This window comes from Pan paniscus, chromosome 6, assembly GCF_029289425.2.
Source record: "Pan paniscus chromosome 6, NHGRI_mPanPan1-v2.0_pri, whole genome shotgun sequence".
Classification (NCBI taxonomy): domain Eukaryota; kingdom Metazoa; phylum Chordata; class Mammalia; order Primates; family Hominidae; genus Pan; species Pan paniscus.
The window spans coordinates 89703106-89723224 of NC_073255.2; the positions used below are offsets into that span (position 1 = coordinate 89703106).

General features: G+C 46.7%; 1 protein-coding gene and 1 pseudogene across 1 annotated transcript; both read left to right on the forward strand.

The window, feature by feature from the left end:
- Positions 1-1669: 1669 nt before the first annotated feature.
- On the forward strand, positions 1670-8270 carry LOC129398245 (uncharacterized; annotated as a pseudogene).
- A 5291-nt stretch (positions 8271-13561) lies between these two features.
- On the forward strand, positions 13562-18929 carry LOC129398255 (putative postmeiotic segregation increased 2-like protein 1). The gene is made up of 4 exons (XM_063606250.1): positions 13562-13582; positions 17192-17324; positions 17504-17606; positions 18737-18929. Exons 1-4 carry the CDS (start codon positions 13562-13564, stop codon positions 18927-18929), a joined length of 450 nt encoding a protein of 149 aa, XP_063462320.1.
- Positions 18930-20119: the final 1190 nt, after the last annotated feature.

The window sequence follows — 20119 nt, forward strand, 5'->3', positions numbered from 1 at the left end:
ACAGTAGCTCATGCCTATAATCCCAGCAGTTTGGGAGACTGAGGCGGGTGGATCACTTGAGGTCAGGAGTTTGAGACCAGCCTGGCCAACATGGTGAAACCTTGTCTCTACTATTTTTACAAAAGTTAGTCAGACGTACAGGCGGGTGCCTGTAGTCCCAGCTACTTGGGAGGCTGAGGCAGGAGAATTTGCTTGAACGCGGAGGTGAAAGTTGCAGGGAGCCGAGGTTGTGCCACTGCACTCCAGCCTGGGAGACAGAGTGAGACTGTCTCCAAAACAAACAAACAAACAAGCAAAAAAACCCTGTAGCTTGGGATCAGCCTTCTCTTCTGTTGTTTTTCTTTAAAAAATAAAAATTAAAAATAGGCTTCAAGTGATCCTCCCGCCATGACCTCCAAAACTGCTGGGATTGTAGGTGTGAGCACTGCACCCAGCCTTATGTTTTTTTCTACATAAAAAGCAGCACAGGATTATCTTCCAAAGCTAATAAATATGTTCAAATAACCACAACCCCATTAAGGAAAAATGTCACTTGACAGCAAATAATCAATCCAGACCACAATATGATCACACTCACTGTGAAGGTGAGAAAAGTTCATCTTTATTATGTTTCCCCAAGAGATGCACTGCACTGTTCTCTTCAAAACACACAGCTCGTGTCCTCCTTTAGAACACACATCCTCTTTAAAGTAACATACAAACATGCCAAAACAAGATAAAAAATTCCATCTGAATTCTCACATTTCAAACATACACTAAATATCAAATAAAAATTTATTTTTACAAGAATTTAGGGGAACTACCACATAGCTATTAATGTAATATATATGTTAACTAAGTATCATAGATAAAAACCATGCTCCCTTCAGCAGCACGTGTAATAATAGATACCAAGATTGAAAGGTAAAAGATTTAGGATGAAAAGAATCCTCTCTTAAAAAGGAAAACAAAATTATATGTATGTGTATACAACAGTTATAACACCCATCACACAGCTTTATAGAAACAGCATCTATTCAAAAATACCAGTATTTCCAAAATATTTAAAATAATATTGAAAGTAATAATAATATTTAAATAAATAAATATAGTTAATAAATATTTCAATAAATAAAATAATATTTAAATAATTCTATACCCATGCTTTTCAAAATAAACCAATAAAATAGATAGTATATATTAGACATGTTAGTATATATATCTGAGACATGTTAAAAATCACAACGGAATTCTCACAATTCAGTCACAAACCTAAACAGCAAATAAAAATTTCTATCACCAGAATTATGTTTTTTTCTGGTGGGGAACTACCAATAGCTATAAATAGAAGAGATTATTATGGAAGTATCATAGATAAAAAGAGTGCTCGCTTCAGGAGCACATATAATAATACAGAAAAAAATTAAAGTTAATAAAAGATTTAGGATAAAAAGAATTCTCACTTAAAAATGAAAAGAAAATTATCTTTATGTATATATAACAACTATAACTCTCATCAAAAAACTCTACAGGAACAGCATGTTTTCAAAAGTACAACAATTTCCAAACTATTTGAAATAAACCTATTAATAATTCAATGGCCAACATTTTCCAAACAAACCAATAAAATACAGAGTGTGCATGAAGCTATCTGTTACAGTCTGTGGCACTCATATTTCAGAAAGAATTCTGTGCCAATCTGAGCCCCTGCACTGTGCCTTCAAATGCTCCTGGACTGTGGCAAGCAAGTCCGTAAGAAACAGGACCTCCAGGTTCCGTCCCAGGGAGGTTGGCATTCAGCAATATAAAAAGGGAGGTGGTGCCGCAGGAAAGGGTGGAACTGGAAACACTCCTGGTTTCTTACTTTTCTCCAAGGACTCCTAGAAGTACCCCACCCCACCCCTGCTCCTTGGAGGACAACGTGATCACTGTATTCAGCTCTGTCAAGAATGGTCCAGGTTCTTCTAGATGATCTGCACAAATGGTTCCTCTCCTCCTTCCTGATGTCTGCCATTAGCACTGGAATAAAGTTCCTGCTGAAAATCCACATCTCCCCTGGGTCCGGTGTTCTGGAAGTGAGAGAGACAATGTCACACCTCAAGGAGGCAGCTCTCTAGACAGGAAGGTTATTCACGTCCCATGTCAAGTCTAGCTAGAGTTCAGAGCAATTGAGAAGTGCAATTTTATCTCCTGCCTTTCATTCTATACCCTGCTTCTGAACCATCGTGTTCAACTGTGAAACTCACGCTTTGGTGACCCTGACTCCAAAACTTAATACACCCAAGGTCAGCCCCAGTGCTCTGCTTCATAGCAAGGACTTTGGGTGGGTCTTCCCAGGGAGTAGGGCACCCTCAGAGAATGTGGCTTTGGACTTCATCACAGCTGGGGCCTTTTGTGTCACTTCAGATCTAAACTTGTAACCGTGCTAGATCTGTTTCTAATGTGACAACATCACAAACCACGAGTCCAGATGCCTAATCCATAATCCTACCTCCTCATGACAAAGTCTCATGCTCTGTGCTCAACATGGTTAGCTGCACAAGATGTAAACCAAAGCTTCACTGAACCCTCGACCCAAATCGGTAACTCAAGTGCGTCAATCATAATGAACCTCCCCGAACTCAGTATTTATGATTATTTTTGAGGCAGGGTCTCACTCTGTCGCCCCGGCTGGAGTGCAGTGGCAGGATCAGGGCTCCCTGCAGCCCCGACCTCCCAGGCTCCAGCGATCCTCCTGCCTCAGCCTCCTGAGTAGTTGGGAGTAGAGATGCCTCCCACATCGCCTGGCTAATTTTTGTATTTTTGTGGAGAGGGGATATCTCGCCACGTTGCCCAGGCTTGAAGCCAGATCAAGCAATTGGGTTCCTTGGATTTCCGAAATAGACCCCAATATTCTGCCTTTACCCCGGAGGATGCAGATGTACCTTCTCTCAGGCCGATGACCTCAGGCCTCCACGGTCCCTGGAGCTCTAGGAAAGGTGGGCGCGATCTCGCGCCCACACCCAGTGCTCTGGGTCATAAGCCTGGATCTGGAAAAACAAACACGCTTTGAGAAGACGGGGACTCCCCAGGATACCCCTCTCTCCCCTCGTCCAGCCTCCAGCCCACCCGATTCCTCCCCACATCCTCCACGTCCCCAGGCCCCACCCACCTCCTCCAACTCCTCCGGGGAAACCCAAGCCCTGCAGCGCATGGAACAGAAGAACTGGAACCGACGCTTCTGGAACAAGGCTATCTGAGAGCAGTTCTTCCTGGCCCTCGGGTTCATGTAACGGCATAACTGGAACCAAAGCTTAGGGAGCAAGGGTATGCGAGAGCGGGTCTTCCCGTACAGGAAGTAGAAGATCTTTTGTTTGGGGGCCTCGTCGTCCTCCTCCATGTCATTGGCCAGATAGCTGAGGACAGAAATCAGGTTGCTGCTCAGAGGCACCACCAGGAGAGACCTCCGGCTGAGGTCAGCTTCCCAGAGAGGAAGGTAAGTCCCTAGCTCAGGACTGGCACCCACCCTGCAGAGAGCCACACCTTCCTCAGGAGGGCTCTGCTGGACAGAGACCTGATCAAGGGCGTCTCCCACTCCTTCAGGATGGAGACAAAAACCCAACTGGTGACCAAGAGTGGTGGCTTAGGCCTGGAATCCCAGCACACTGGGAGGCCGAAGCGGGAGGATCACTTGAGGCCAGGAGTTTGAGACAGGCCTGGGCACCATAGCAAGACCCTCGTCTCTATTAAAAATATAAAAAATACGCCAGACGCGGTGGCTCATGCCTGTAATCCCAGCGCTTTGGAAGGCTGAAGCAGGTGGATTGCTTGAGACCAGGAGTTTGAGACCAGCCTGGTCAACACAGAGAAACCCCATCTATACTAAAAATACAAAAATCAGCCTGGTGCGGTGGCACACCCATTAGTCCTAGCTACTCAAGAGGCTGAAGCATAAGAATTGTGTGAACCCAGGAGGCGGAGGTTGCAGTGAGCCAAGATTGGGCCCCTCCATTCCAGCCTGAGACACACAGCAACACTCTTGTCTTGATAAATAAATAAATAAATAAATAAATAAATAAATACAAACTGTCCAGGTGTGGTGGCACAGCCCTGTAGTCGGAGCTAATCAAGAGGCTGAGGTGGGAGGATCGCTTGAGCCCAGGATATGGAGGCTGCGGTGAGCTATGATCTCACCACTGCACTCCAGCTTAGGGGACAGGGCAAGTCTGTCTCAAAAAAAAAAAAAGCAATTGAATACATTGATATTTTGCCAGGACCCTGCCTTCTACAGGCATCTAGTCTAATGGCACTGGGAGTAATCAGAGGAGATGTCCTAATCCCAATGTCACATTATAATAGGATGTAACTGGAGAGCTACGGGCATGCAGAAGTTGGAAGATGAGGGAAGGCATCACAGAGGCTGTAGGGTGAACCGACTTCAAGGAATGGGTGCTTCCCTTCAGAACCACGTGTGTGGGACACCCAGACAGAAAACACAAATGCAAAGTCAAGTGGAGGGCATTTGGAAGGAGCAGTGAAGCCAAGCCAGGAAACACCAAGATGGCGAGCCAGTGTGGTTGTAGAGATTGTAGAGAGGGTGGAATTGGCACTGTGGACCCTGGCCTCGATAGAGAAAGACATCAGCTAAGGAAGTTGTTCAGGTGGGCGGTGAGGTTGTCGTGCTTTGGAAAGATGTTCAGGCTGCACTAGGAAGCCCCTTGGCTTGGGGAGAGACTCCAGGAAACCCCAGCAGGGAGCATTTGACAGTGGATTCGAGTGATGCAAGGGGGACCTGGACTGTGACCTCTGTCACGGGAACCCAGAGGAGGTTGATGGCTTTTGCGGTTGATGTGGGAAGGAGAGAGAGAGAAGAACCGGAAACGTCTGCTTGCTGGGGGAAGTGTCATGTCCGCTCCTCCGCTCCTTTTCTTCTCCCCTTAGGAGCGGTTCATGGTTCCTTTTGTTTTTTGTTCTTTTTTTGTTTTTTTTTTGTTGTTTTTTTTTTTTTTTTGAGACGGAGTCTCATTCCGTCGCCCAGGCTGGAGTGCAGTGGTGCGATCTCGGCTCACTGCAAGCTCCGCCTCCCAGGTTCATGCCATTCTCCTCCCTCAGCCTCCCGAGTAGCTGGGACTACGGGAGCCCGCCACCACACCCGGCTAATTTTTGTATTTTTTTTTTTTAAGTGGAGACAGGGTTTCACCATGTTAGCCAGGATGGTCTCGCTCTCCTGACCTTGTGATCCGCCCACCTCGGCCTCCCAAACTGTTGAGATTACAGGCGTGAGCCACCGCACCTGGCCTGTTTTACTCTTTTATTTGTACACTGGCATTGGAGTTTGTTTTGTTTGCCTGTTTTTTTTTTTTTTTTTTTTTTGAAAAAAAGTCTCACTCTGTTGCCCAGGCTGGAGTGCAGTGGCTCAACCTTAGCTTACTGCAACCTCCACCTCCTGGGTTCAAGGGGTTCTCTTGCCTCAGCCTCCCAAGTAGCTTGGATAACAGGTGCACACCAACATGCCCGACTGATTTTTCTATTTTTAGTAGAGACGGGGTTTTGCCATGTTGGCCAGGCTGGTCTCAAACTCCTGATCTCAGGTGATCCGCTTGCCTCGGCCTCCCAAAGTGCTGGGATTACAGGCCTGAGCCACCACGCCCAGCCTGAGTTTCTTTTTAGAGACAACAGTCTAAGATACTATAATCCTGTCTTTTTTGTACACAGAATAAAGAGGACAAATAGGTGAAAGAATAAATGAAAGGCTGCAATCCCACTTCCCCCGCTGTCCCAGGGCATTGGATATTGATGGATAGGAGGCAGCAAACCACTCACAGAGCCAGGAAGAAATGAATGCGTTGGTATTGCCAGGAGGGGAGGCCGGCCCGGCTGAAATACGCTATGACCATAGCCAGGAGATACTGATGGAGAGAAAGGAACACAGAGAGGGAGAGGTCACATCTTGGGAGAGGAAGATTGTGGAGATAGTGGAATGGGGGTCTGGGGAGGGGTTGCCCATCAGAGAAGGGACCTCAGCATTGGGGTGACTGTGCTCATGTGGAAATTGCGGGGTGGAGGGGTATTCGAAGGTCGGATGCAAATCCGAGAAGCCGGAGGAAGGGTTTTCGGTGATGCTCCCAGGATGGTGGGCTCTGATGGGATCTTGGGAGGGGGTGTGTCTAGGTCGGCTGGTGTCAGGAGGGTCTTTTGTGTGCCAGGCAGAGAACTGTCCCAAGGAGCTGAGAGTAGAGGGCCCAGGAGCTTCAGGACTGCAGCCAGACTGTGGCCCAGGGCTCAGATCCCAAAGGACCCATAGGAGAGGCAGGGGCCACTCATTCACTCTGCAAGAGACCAGCAGAGTCCTGAGAGAGATGCTGACAAATCATAAAAAGACAAAGAATAGCCGGGAGTGGCAGCTCAAGCCTGTGATCCCAGTACTTTTTGAGAGGTGGAGACAGGAGTATCACATGAGCCCAACAGTTGGAGAACAACCTGGGCAACACAGCGAGACCCTGTTTCTACGAAGATTTCAAAAATTCATCGAGCATGGTGGCATGTGCCTAGTCCCAGCTCCTCAGGAGTCTAAGGAAAGAGGATTGCTTGAGCCCAGGAGTTAGAGTGAGCTATGATCATGCCACTGTACTCCATCCTGGGGAGCAGAGCTGGACTCTGTCTCAGAAAAAAAAATGTGTGGGTGCCAAGACTCAAGACCATGGGAGCTGGTCAGACACAGTGCTGATGTCTGTAATCTCAGCACTTTGGGAGGCCAAGGCGGGTGGATCACCTGAGGTCAGGTGTTCGGCACCAATCTGGCCAACAGGGCAAAACCCCGTCTCTACTAAAAACACAAAAATTAGCCAGGCGTGGTGGTTCACGTTTGTAATCCCAGCTGCTTGGAGGCTGAGGCACGAGAATCGCTTGAACCCAGGAGGCATCAGCTGCAGTGAGTCAAGACCGAGACACTGCCCTCCAGCCTGGGCAACAGAGCAAGACTGTGTCTCACAAAACAAAAACAAAAACAAAAACAAAAACAAACTGTAGGAGCATCTGGTGGGAGGTGGTGGAGGGAGAACTGTGGGTTTGGAAGCTGCGCCCTCCCGCTGGCCGTGCGTTAGAACAGGAACACAGTTACATAGAGAACAACCTTACCTTGTCCGACACCCTCAGATCTTTGTCCCAGGCCAGGAATCTTTTAATGACAGGATCCTCTGTGATTAGAGAGCAGATATCAGCGTGAGAAGCAGGACAGGGTTTCCGTGGGAGCAGCAGGGCAGTGAGGAGAAGTGTGCCTCCCGGGGGAAAGTCTCAGGATTGTGGCCGCGGGTGAGGTGGATGGGAGAGGGGAGAATGACTTTCACTGGGCAAGGGAGAGAGGCTCCTGCTCTGAGACTCCCCTGAGAAGAGGCCGAAGGAGGCCCTGGGTGTGAGAATCTACAGGATGTAGAGCTGGGAATCAGCCAGGACCCCCTCCAGCAGACACGGAGGGACCACTGCAGAGTCATAAAGGAATTCCCATCATTTCCTCATGAGGCAGTCACACATCAGGGTGTGACCATGGCCTTGGTATCCCTCACTATGGATGGAAACACTTAGGTTTAGAAAAGTCGGTAAGAAACATTAAGTTTCAGAGGGCACAGCTGAAACCACTTTTTTGATTTTTGATTTTGTTTTTCTTTATTTGATTTTTATTTTTATTTATTTATTAATTTATTTTGAGACAGAGTCTTGCTCTGTGGGCCAGGCTGGAATGCATTGGCCTGATCTTGGCTCACTGCAACCTCTGCCTCCTGGGTTTAAGCAATTCTCCTGTCTCAGCCTCCCGAGTAGCTGGAACTACAGGGATGAGCTACTGTGCCCAGCCTTGGTTTTTCTTTTGACGCAGACTTTTGCTCTGTCACCCAGGCTGGAGTGCAGTGGTGCAGTCATAGCTCACTGCAGCCTCAAAGTCCTGAGTTCAAGCAATCCTCTTGCCTCAGCCTCCCAACGTGCTGGGATCTCAGGCGGGAGCCACAGCGCCTGGCCCAAAACCAAGCTTTCTTATCCCAAGCACCGACCTTTATCAAGTCTACCTAATCCTCTGTTGTCTCCTAAGTGTCCCTCATGAGTGATCACTTCAGAGTCCTCCCGCATGGAGAGCTCACCCACTGGGGCATATTTTTCCCATTGGAAAAGTGTGGTTATTGGAAGTTTCCTCTTTAGAAAGAACAGGATTGGAGGTGCTCTCTGGGGTGTCCTCCTACCAAGCAGCCTGTTGAAGGCCTCGTAGTACTCAGGGAGCACGAGCGACACTCGCCGTCGCTTCGCCTTCATCTTGAGGCCACACAGCGTCTCTGCCACCCAGGTCTCCTCAGGCTCAGGGGCGAGCTCCTGCTCTGGCTCATCGTCAGATTCATCCAAACACTCCCTCTTCCTTTTCCAGCCAAGGGACTTACGTGGGGGGCTGGGATCTACCCCAGGGGCTGAGTAAAGAAACCAGGCCACCGTGTAATGCTTCTGCAACTGATCACGTTAGACCCCGACCCCAAACCCCAAACCACTCTCCATCCTCCCCAGCCTCGCAGACTGCTGGCTTCTCCAAGCCACCTTTCTGACTTTCTCCTCTGCTCAACCCCATGTGCCACTCCTTCCCCTCCCCATTCTTCCCTCTCTCTGTCCTCAGAACACTGCCTCATATCCTTCCCTGGTCCCTGGCTCTCTGAGTCCCTCTTTTTTTTTTTTTTTGTTTCGAGACAGAATCTTGCTTTGTCACCCAGGCTGGAGTGTAGTGGTGCAATCTCAGCTCACTGCAACATCCATCTCCCGGATTCCAGTTATTCTCCTGCCTCAGCCTCTCAGGTAGCTGGGATTACAGGTGCCTGCCATAATGCCCAGCTCAATTTTGTACTTTTAGTAGAGACAGGGTTTCACCATGTTGGCCAGGCTGGTCTCAAACTCCTGGCCTCAAGTGATCCGCCTGCCTTGGCTTCCCAAAGTGCTGGGATTACAAGTGTGAGCCACTGCACCCAGCCTGAATTTCTCCATTCTTCCCACACACCCTCCCCAGGTTCTCCTTCCTGACCTCTGACCCTTCTTTTTTTCTTCCTCTTTTTTTTTTTTGAGACAGCATCTCACTCTGTCACCCAGACTGGAGTGCAGTAGCACGATCTCGGCTCACTGCAACCTCTTCCTCCCAGGCTCAAGTGATTCTCCTGTCTCAGCCTCCCAAGTAGCTGGGATTATAGGCACACACCACTACCGCCTGGCTAATTTTTGTACTTTTAGTAGAGATGGGGTTTCACCATGTTGGCCAGGCTGGTCTTGAACTCCTGACCTCAGGTGATCTGCCCGCCTCAGCCTCCCAAAGTGTTGGGGTTACAGGGGTGAGCCACCACGCCTGGCCCCCTTCCTTCGTCTTAGTCAATCGTATGCCACCTCTTCTTCCTCCAGTCCCCTCACCTGATGGTCCCGACACTTCATCATCCACCACCTCCTGGAGGGGGTACCCTGAGGTGCTCCGCTGGGGGCTCTGCTCTTCCTGGGGCTGCGGTTGATGGCTCATCATGATCTTTCCCAAAATCTGTCCCATCTCACCGAACCTAGTCTCTGTTCTGTCCTTGGTCTTCTTCTGGACACTGCTGGGATCCAGAAGAGTGTGTTATCAATTCTCGAGGCTGGGAGAAGTCAGGAGTGGAGAACAGCTCTGAGAAGTTACTGTTGTCCAACTGAACTGCCAGGTGCCGACAGAGTCCGGTCCCTCCAATCAGGAAGGTCGGAATCTCTGATGTCATCGTTCATGCCAACCTGGCAACTAGTTTGAACAAAAACACATGTAACTGCCAGGCTGATCTCTTGTCCTGGAGATCCTGGGTGAATGGTATCTCCTGCCACTGTCCCAACCTCAGACCACTGTCCAAAAGCATCTTCAGGGTCTCCGCATCCCTCTGTTCCCTGTCCCAGCAGAGGCTGTGTCCTCTCCGCTCAAAGCTTGAAGCGTATTGGGGTCTCCTCTTCTCTGTACATGCCCGTTTCAGAGTCCGGTCTGGTGGGAGAGGGATCAGGATGGGAAAGAAAAGTAGGGTAAGCAGAAACGATGAAACCTTACAAGAGTGAGATTATCATGTACAAGAGATCCCAGGAACATTGACTTGATGAAAAAGTCACATCAGAGCACTCAATTTGGCAGAGCTTTTCTGCCGAATGTCTACTGACATTCACTGTCCGAGATTCTGTACTGGGGGTACACGCGTCCTCTGCCCTAAGGCATCTTTGAGTCCAAGAGATATTTTGAGGACTGGAAATCATAGGAAACTGCCCATGAGTTCACACATATTTCCAATGGTGTCCCCAATTTCAGGGAGTCCACGGATCACCTAAAGCCAGCCCCTCCAGTTTGGCTAAGAAACTCTATATATCAAGTTTTGTATCATATGTATTGCTCTTAACTCAGAAAATTCCACCATTTTTGGCAGTGGTTTATTTATTTATACCATTGAAGGAAATGGTTTATTTATGAATCTATATTATGGATATTCTATAAGATACTGGGTGTACAAAAAGACTAAGTCGAAAAATCTCAGCTGTGCACAGTGGCTCATGCTTGTAATCCCATCTCTTTGGGTGGCCAAGGGAGGAAGACTGCCTGAGGCCAGCAGTTCGAGACCAGTATAGGCAACATAGCAAGAGCCCATCTCTAAAACAAAACAAAATTAGCCAGGTGTCGTGGCTGGCACCTGTGTTCCAACAACTTGAGAGACTGAGGTGGCAGGAGGATTGCTTGAGCCTAGGAGTTAGGGGCTGCGGTGAGCTGTGATCGTGACACCGCACTCCAGCCTGGGCAACACAGCAAGACCTTGTGTCAAAAAAATTCTTTTAATTAAATATAAAAGAGTTTCATGACATTCAGAGACCATCCAAAGAACCTGTGGGTTCCGGCCAGGCACAGTGGCTCACACCTGTAATCCCAGCGCTTTGGGAGGCCATAGCAGGTGGATCGCTTGAGGTCAGGAGTTTAAGAGCAGCCTGGCCAACATGGTGAAACCCCATCTCTTCTAAAAATACAAAAAATTAGTCAGGCATGGTGGTGGGTGCCTGTAATCCCAGCCACTCAGGAGGCGGGGGCAGCAGAATGGCTTAAACTTGGGAGGCGGAGGTTGCAGTGAGCCAAGGTCGCACCATTGCACTCCAGCCTGGGCAACAAGAGCAAAACTACATCTCAAAAAAAAAAAAAAAAAAAAAAAAAAGAGAACCTGTGGATGAGTTCCCACATGGCTTCCTAACGGGCTGCGGCTCTCCTAGGAGTCTCTCGCTCATGGGAAAGGCACAAACTGAATGCGGGAGGAAATCCCATTGCTGTGGAAGTCCCATTGTTAGGAAGCTCTGCTTTTCTGGAGTTCAAATTTGCATTCATGATGCTTTAAACCGTCAGAGCTGGGTGTGTCCTCCTACAACAAATCACTTTACTCTCTCTCTCTCCTAGTTAACAGGCTTTCAAATATTAGAACATCCATGTTCTGACCTCATTAAAATTGCTCTTTTGTGGAATGAAAAGCTCTGATTTAACCCGTCTTTAAGCCTGGTATGCATATTCCTCTCTGTTCCGGCCACCTTGTCTAGACACACTACACTGAGGCAGTGCCCATCTTAGATGATGTTGACACATTGTCAAAAAATGGGCAAACCAGGTGCGGTGGCTCACACTTGTAATCCCAGCACTTTTGGAAGCCGATGCCGACAGATAACCAGAGGTGAGGAGGTTGAGATCAGCCTGGCCAACATGGTGAAACCTGTCTGTTTTTCTGTAAAAATACAGAAACAATGAGCTGGGCGTGGGAGTGCACTTCTGTAATCCCAGCTACTTGTGGGGCTGAGGCAGGAGAATCACTTGAACCGGGAAGGTGGAGGTTCCAGTGAGCCGAGATCACGACACTACACTCCAGCCTGGGCGACAGAGTGAGACTCCGACTCAAAAAAAAAAAAAAGTGCCAGACAGCCCAGGTTTGGTCTGATATGTTCAGAAAAAAGCAAAACAGTCACCTCTCACCTTTTCTTTTCCTGCAATGATGCCGTTTAATACAACAATGGCTGTAGGTATGCTGCAGAAATATCATTCAAGTGAAACAGAAGGGCTTTCCTGGCTGGACACAGCGGTCACTCCTGCAATCCCAACACTTTGGTTGGCTAAGGTGGGAGGATTTCTTGCGGCCAGGAGTTCGAGGCTGCAGTGAGCTGTGATCCACCACTGCATTCCAGGCTGGGCATCAGAGTGAGGCCTCTCTCTAAAAAAAACCCTTCACTCCCCAAAAAAAGGGATTTTCAAATACCAGCCTTTCAGCATGAGGATCACATGGAGGAACATTAAGACACAGATGCTGGGACCCAGCCCTATTGATTGTAATTTAAAAACTGAGGTGAGGCCTGATTTAGCTCCGTCATTGGAATCCATTCAGATTTGAAATTCTCTGAGTTGGACAGTGCAAGAGAGATCCTAAAGAAAACAAAGTCACTGTGGACTGAAATGAGCTGACAAGGTTTTCTGAGCGTGGTGAAATATGATCTGGGCCTCACTTGGGAGGGCTGTGGCCAGGCCTTGAGTCCGTGGCTCAGTGGGGCCTTCTGAAACAGCCTCCAAGCCGCGCCCCCCCCTTCATTTGCTAGTGGATGACCCCCTCCAGCAGCTTTGGTGCTGATGGGAATAAGTCGACCTGCAGCGGAAGTTCAGCCCAAGTCTCAGCCCAGCAGCTTCTCCACACCTGTCCGGGGTCTGGTCATGCTGCCGTCTCTGCGGTTCTCTGCGGAGTCGTGGTTTCTGTACCTTGAAGAGAACTTCCCCTCTGGGACCCAGAAACCCAGTGAATCCTCAGGAAAAAAGGGAATGAAATTACTGAAGACAACTCTGTGGCGGGGAGATGGAAAAGAGGCTCTCTCTTTTTTTTTTTCCTAATATTTTGAGACAGAGTTTCGCTTTTGTCACCCAGGCTGCAGTGCAGTGGCTCCATCTCGGCTCACTGCAACCTCTGCCTCCCAGGTTCAAGCGATTCTCCTGCCTCAGCCTCCCGAGTAGCTGAGATTACAGGCACCCACCACCACTCCCGCCTAATTTTTGTATTTTTTTAGTAGGGACAGGGTTTCGTCATGTTTGCCAGGCTGGTCTTGAACACCTGACTTCAAATGATCCACCCGCCTCTGCCTCTCAAAGTGCTAGGAATACAGGCATAAGACACTGCACCCGGCCTGTTTTTGTTTTTTAGAGACAAGGTCTCTGTTGCCTTGGCTGGGGTGCAGTGGTACAATCAGCTCTCTGTTGCCTCCTGGGCTCAAGCAATCCTCTTCTCTCAGCCTCCCAAGTAGCTGAGACTACAGGTGCATGCCTGTAGTAGATATAGCATCTTGCTCTGTTGCCCAGACTGGTCTTGAACTCTTGGTCACAAGCGATCCTCTTGCCTTGGCCTCTCAAAGTGCTGGAATTACACGCGTGAGCCATTGAGCCCAACCAGATAAGATGATCTTTAAGGGCCCTTCCCATGGTACCATATCCAAGTCAGCGAGACTGTGGCTATAGCAAGTTTAACATAACCAGATACGCTAGTATTATGGGCTGCATGGTGTGCCCCCCACCCCTAATTCGTGTATTGAAGCCATGACCCTCCAGACCTTAGAGGTGACCTTATTGGAACCAGAGTCTTTACAGAGGTGATCAAGTTAAAATGAGGTCACTAGAGGCCAGACACGGTGGCTCACACCTGTAATCCCAGCACTTTGGGAGGCCGAGGCAGGCAGATAATGAGCCCAAGAGACCGAGACCATGATGTCCAACATGGTGAAACCCTGTCTCTACTAAAAATACAAAAATTAGCCAGGCGTGGTGGTGTGGGCCTGTAGTCCCAGCTACTCAGGAGGCTGAGGCAAGAGAATCACTTGAACCCGGAAGGCAGAGATTGCAGTCAGCCAAGATCATGCCACTACACTCCAGCCTGGGTGACAGAGTGAGACTCTATCTCAAAAAAATAAAAATTAAAAAACTAAAAACCTACAGCACCACCTTTTACATAATGCAATGGTTTGGTAAGCACATGCACCCCAGGGAGGTAGTGGCAGATTCAGTCAACCTTCCCAGCAGCGTGGAGACGCAGTCAGGCATAGCAGGTGTTGATGTGGTTTGAACCCACAGCTTGGCTCAAATCCACACTCCCCTACTTAGTACCGAGTGAAGCCACTTACCCTCTAAGTGCCTTACTTTTCTTTTCTTTTCTTTTCTTTTTTCTTTTTTCGAGATAGAGTCTCGCTCTGTCACCCAGGCTGGAGTGCAGTGGCATGATCTTGGCTCACTGCAAACTTCGCCTTCCAGGTTCAAGCAATTCTCCTGCCTCAGCCTCCCAAGTAGCTGGGATTACAGGTGCCCACCACCATGCCGGGCTAATTTTTGTATTTTTGATAGAGATGGGGTTTCACCATAGTGCCCAGGCTGGTCTCGAACTCCTGACCTCAAGTGATCTGTCTGCCTCGGCCTCCCAAAGTACTAGGATTAGAGGCATGAGCCACCACACCTGGCCACTTTTCTTATCTATATTTGTTATGTGGATGACTTGTGTTAACGCAAATAAGATGCTGCTCGTCATCTTTAAAGAAAATAGGTGGCAACCTGTTATAGCAAGTCCTGTTTTTATTTGTACTTATGAGGCTTTAATTAAACGCTAAGAATTAAAATGCACATAATATTAGACTTTACCTCACAAACTGGCTTCAATTATTCGATGAGACTTATATGTATTACTTAAATGAGGTTAAATTTAACCTTTAAAAAATGATTTATTGTGGCTGGGCACAGTGGCTCACACCTGTAATCCCAGCACTTGGGAGGCCAAGGCAGACGGATCACTTGAGGCCAGGAGTTGAAGACCAGCCTGACCAACACGGCAAAACCCCATCTCCGCTAAAAATACAAAAATTAGCCAGGCATGGTGGTGCACACCTGTAATCCTAGCTACTCAGGAGCCTGAGACACAAGAATCGCTTGAACCCGGGAGGCAGAGGTTGCAAGGAGGTGAGATCACACCACTGCACTCCAGCCTGGGCAATAGAGTGAGGCTCTGCCTTAAAACAAAGAAAAATGATTTTGGGGGATGATGGGGTGTCACTATGTTGACCAGGCTTGTCTCAAACTCCTTGCCTCAAGCAATCCACCCACCTCAGCCTCCCAAGTAGCTGGAATTACAGGCACATGCCACCACGCCTGGCTAGTGTGTGTGTGTGTGTGTGTGTGTGTGTGTGTGTGTGTGTAGAAACAAGGTCTTCCTGTGTTGTTTAAGCTGCTCTCAAACTCCTGGGCTCAAGTGATCCTCCCACCTCGGCCTCCCAAAGCATTGGAATTACAGGTGTGAGCCACCTCACTGAGCCCTCCACCTTTCAGCTGAACGCAGAAAAGTACAATCTTTTAACCCAAAGCGTTCCTCACACTTAGGGTCAGGAAGAGCCCTTCATGCCCTGGAGGCAACTACTAACCCTCTGCTAAACACTCTGACTCTGGGTGTGAGAAACACACCTACTGTGCCCCACATATTTTTCCAAATACAACTTAATTTAGCCTTCACGACAACCCTGGAGTGAAGGATCATTAACTTTATTTCATAGATGTGGAAACTGAGACTCAGAGGCAGGAAATGACCTCCTTCTGGAGGCTGCAAATTCTTTGATGCTCCTTTGATCAACAGGTGGGAGCTGGCCAGAGGTGGTGGCTCACACGTATAATCCCAGCACTTTGGGAGGCCAAGGTGGGAGGATTGACTGAGGCCAGGAGTTTGAAACTAGCCTGGGCAACATAGCAAGACCTCATCTCTACAAAAAATACACAAATTAGCAGGGTGTGGTGGTGCACACCTGTAGTCGCAGCCACTCGGGAGGCTGAAGTGGTAGCATTGCTTGAGCCCAGGAGGTTGAGGCTGGAGTGAGCCATGATCAAGCCACTGCTCTCCAGCCGAGGAGATGGAGATAGACCCTGTCTCAAACAACAACAAAAAAATAGGTGAGGGTCAGCCAGGCGTGGTGGCTCACGCCTGTAATCCTAGAACTTTGGGAGGCCAAGGTGGGAGGATTGCTTGAGACCAGGACTTCAAGACCAGCCTGGGCAGCCTAGCAAGATCCCATATATCCAGGCCTCATATAATCCGCCCACCTTGACCTTTCACTTAGCATAACATCCCCAAGTTCAATCATAGTGTTACAAGTGACAGGATCTCCTTATTTTTAAGGCTGAATTAAATACTCCATTGTATGTATATATCACATTTTCTTTATCCATTCATGTGCGGATGGACATTTTTTTCTTGCTCCTTTAAAATAAGTTCACTATCTATTAGCCTGGGCAACGTGGCAAGACCCCATGTCCACAAACAATAAAAACGATTAGCTGGGTGTGGTGGTCTGTGCCCCGTAGTCCCAGCTACTCAGGAGGCTGAGGCAGGGGAGCACTTGAACCTGGAAGGTGGAGGCCGCAGTGAGCCATGATCACACCACTGCACTCCAGCCTGGGTGGCAGTGGAGTCTTCAAGAAAGAAATAATAAAATAAAATAATTTCATCATTTATCTCACCTAAATATGTATTCTTGAATACTATTGTTTTGCCTGGTCTTTTTTTTTTTTTTTTTTTTTTTTTTTTTTGAGACGGAGTCTTGCTCTGTTGCCCAGGCCGGAGTGCAGTGGTGTGTTCTCGGCTCACTGCAAGCTCCGTCTCCTGGGTTCACGCCATTCTCCTGCCTCAGCCTCCCGAGTAGCTGGGACTACAGGTGCCCGCCACCACGTCCGGCTAATTTTTTGTATTTTTAGTAGAGACAGGGTTTCACCGTGTTAGCCAGGATGGTCTCAATCTCCTGACCTCGTGATCCGCCTGCCTCAGCCTTCCAAAGTGCTGGGATTACAGGCATGAACCACCGCGCCCGGCCCCCGTTCTCCTTACTGGGTATGTTAAAATTATTTCTTTCAAAGGAAAAGGCTGGTCAAAGTGCAACGGTCTTTACAACTAATTGATCACAACCAGTTACAGATTTTTTTGTTCCTTCTCCACTCCAACTGCTTCACTTGACTAGCATAAGGGAAAAAAAAAAAGAGGAAAGAAAGAAAATGCTAAACTATTTAATCTGGGCTAGTAAATAGCCAGAAAGAACTTTATAAAAGTGAAATATACAAAATGACACTAGTATGTTTAACTAAAGGTCTAGTTATGACACTTAAATTTGCACATGTTATAGATAATATCAATATAAAAACTGATAGCATGGGTCCATTTTTAATAAATATATAAATATTTTAAACTTTCTAGATCTAAAGCTTAAGGACTATGGAGTGGATCTCATTGAAGTTTCAGGCAATGGATGTGGGGTAGAAGAAGAAAAGTTCGAAGGCTTAAGTGAGTTAACTTTTTCTAATCCTATTATAAAATAATTGGGCCACATGTCTTAGAATTTTGAGTAACACTGTCTTGGGAAACACAAAAACAGTTTTTTTAAAGCCAGTTACTAGATATCATGTATATTTATTGTTATAGCACTTGAAATATCTTAGTCCTTACTTTATACTCTCTTTCAGCTCTGAAACATCACACATCTAAGATTCAAGAGTTTGCCGACGTACCTCAGGTTGAAACTTTTGGCTTTCGGGGGGAAGCTCTGAGCTCACTTTGTGCACTGAGGTGATAAAATATTTTTATCCATTCACTTGACCCCTTAGAAAAACCTCTCTGAAAATTAATTGGAATCATTATTATTTACAATTTGCTGTCTCAATATCTCAGCTTCTAGCTTCTGAATTCTGTTTTGTCTCACTGCCAATCTAAGTCCTAGTACTTCTGAAATGTGAGCAATAAATGAATGAAATGAAGCAAATAGTATTGTTAAAAAAATTGGTTACCCTTATTAGAACAGTAACTTCTCAATTTGAACATAACATATAGGTAATAAATGATAGTTACCATTGGTTTTCATTATCAATTTTTAGGGAAACATTTCACCAAAGCACTACTTAATTATAGCACAGATACTAAATTTTTATAAACAACTACATGCACACACACACACGCACACACACATATATATATATACATACATATATATATATTTTTTTTTTTTTAGAGTCACACACTGTCACCCAGGCTGGAGTGCAGTGGCACAGTCTCAGCTCACTGCAATCTCTGCCTCCCAGGTTCAAGTGATTCTTGTGCCTCAGCCTCCTGAAGAGCTTGGACTATAGCGTGCACCACCACTCTTGGCTAATTTTTGTATTTTTAATAGAGGTGGGGTTTTGCCATGTTGCCCAGGCTGGTCTGGAACTCCAGGCCTCAAGTGATCTGCCCTCCTTGGCCTCCCAAAGTGCTGGAATTACAGGCATGAGCCACCGCACCCTGCCCTACATATACATTTTAATTATAATATCTTTTGGATTCTTTAAAAAAATTTTTTAAATTTTTAAAAAATTCTTTAAAAAAATTCTTTTAAAAATTTTTGTTTGAAGAGTAATAACAAAACAAATCTCTGAGAATCAATAAATCTTGAGATCATTTATGGTTTTGCAATTCAACCTGAAAAAACGAAGTCAAAGTTTTTATCAAAACAAAGCATGTTTAGTGCTCTCTGTCTCACTGTCTTTCAGATGCCAAACCTTAGATTTTATGATGACTCCTCAACTGTTAGATCTCAGTTATCTCAGAGGGATCATCAGCTTTTTAAGAAAGTTTTGAGAGAAAAGCAAGTGAAGAAAAGAGTAGTCAGTGCCCAACATCACGGATCTCTCACTGAACACACCATGCCTGGTATTCTCTCACAGCGATGTCACCATTTCTACCTGCCACGTATCGGCGAAGGTTGGGACTCGACTGGTGTTTGATCACGATGGGAAAATCATCCAGAAAACCCCCTACCCCCACCCCAGAGGGACCACAGTCAGCGTGAAGCAGTTATTTTCTACGCTACCTGTACGCCATAAGGAATTTCAAAGGAATATTAAGAAGGTACAGTAAATTAATCTCGGTTTTCAAGAGTATTGGTTAATGCACATGAGCAAAAGATTTTACTAAAGATGTTTATTCTTCAGTTGATTCTCTTCCCCTAATTTATTGAGAAATGCTTTATTTGCATTTCTCATTAAAGACTTAACTTCAGGGTGATTTACTTTTTTCTTTTTATCACATAGTGTTTATTAGGACTGGGAAACATAGTGAGACTCTGTCTCTATGAAAAATTAAAAAAAAAATTGACTGGGCATGGTGGCATGCACCTGTAGTTCCAGCTACTTGGGAGGCTGAAGTGGGAGGATCACTTGAGCCCAGGAACCTGAGACTGCAGTGAGCTACGATTGCGTCACTACACTTCAGACTGTGAGACAGAGTAAGACCCTGTCTGGAAAAATATATATACATAGATATACATTTTCTTTATTTTTTATTTTTATCTTTTTTTGAGATGGAGTCTCACTTTGGCGCCCTGGTTGCAGTGCAGTGGCGCGATCTCAGTTCACTGCAACCTCCACCTGCCAAGTTCAAGCGATTCTCCTGCTTCAGCCTTCTGAGTAGCTACCATTACAGGCACGCGCCACCACGCCCAGCTAATTTTTGTATTTTCAGTGGAGACGGGGTTCCACCATGTTGTCCAGGCTGGCCAGGCTGGTCTCGAATTCCTGCCCTCAGGTGATCCGCCCACCTCGGCCTCTCAAAGTGCTGGGATTACAGGCGTGAGCCACCATGCCTGACCTTATGTACTTATATTTTTATGAGAATATTTCTCTTGGTTTTCTGATAAATGAGTTACTGGAACCCTTATGAATTTGAATGCAAATGAAAACAGCTAAATGTTATATAATTGTTGTGTTTAAAAAGCAGATTATAAAACTGTCTATATTATATGATTACAGTTTTATGGAAACAAAACAACAGGCCTAAATGTGTATAGTATAAAGACTGGAAGAGTCAGCACTTCCATGTTCTCAGCGGTTATCCTTGGATGTGAGATCTCATGCACTTTTTGCTCTCTTCTTTGTGCCTTTCCATTTTGCATGCATATTTCTTATAATCTAAAAAGTTACTTAAACATATGCAGCTAAAAACTTTTTTTACTTGTAAAGCATTCAGTGCTAATTTTAACTTTTTTTGTTTAGACGGAGTCTTCTCACTCTGTCGCCCAGGCTGGAGTGCAGTGGTGTGATCTTGGCTCA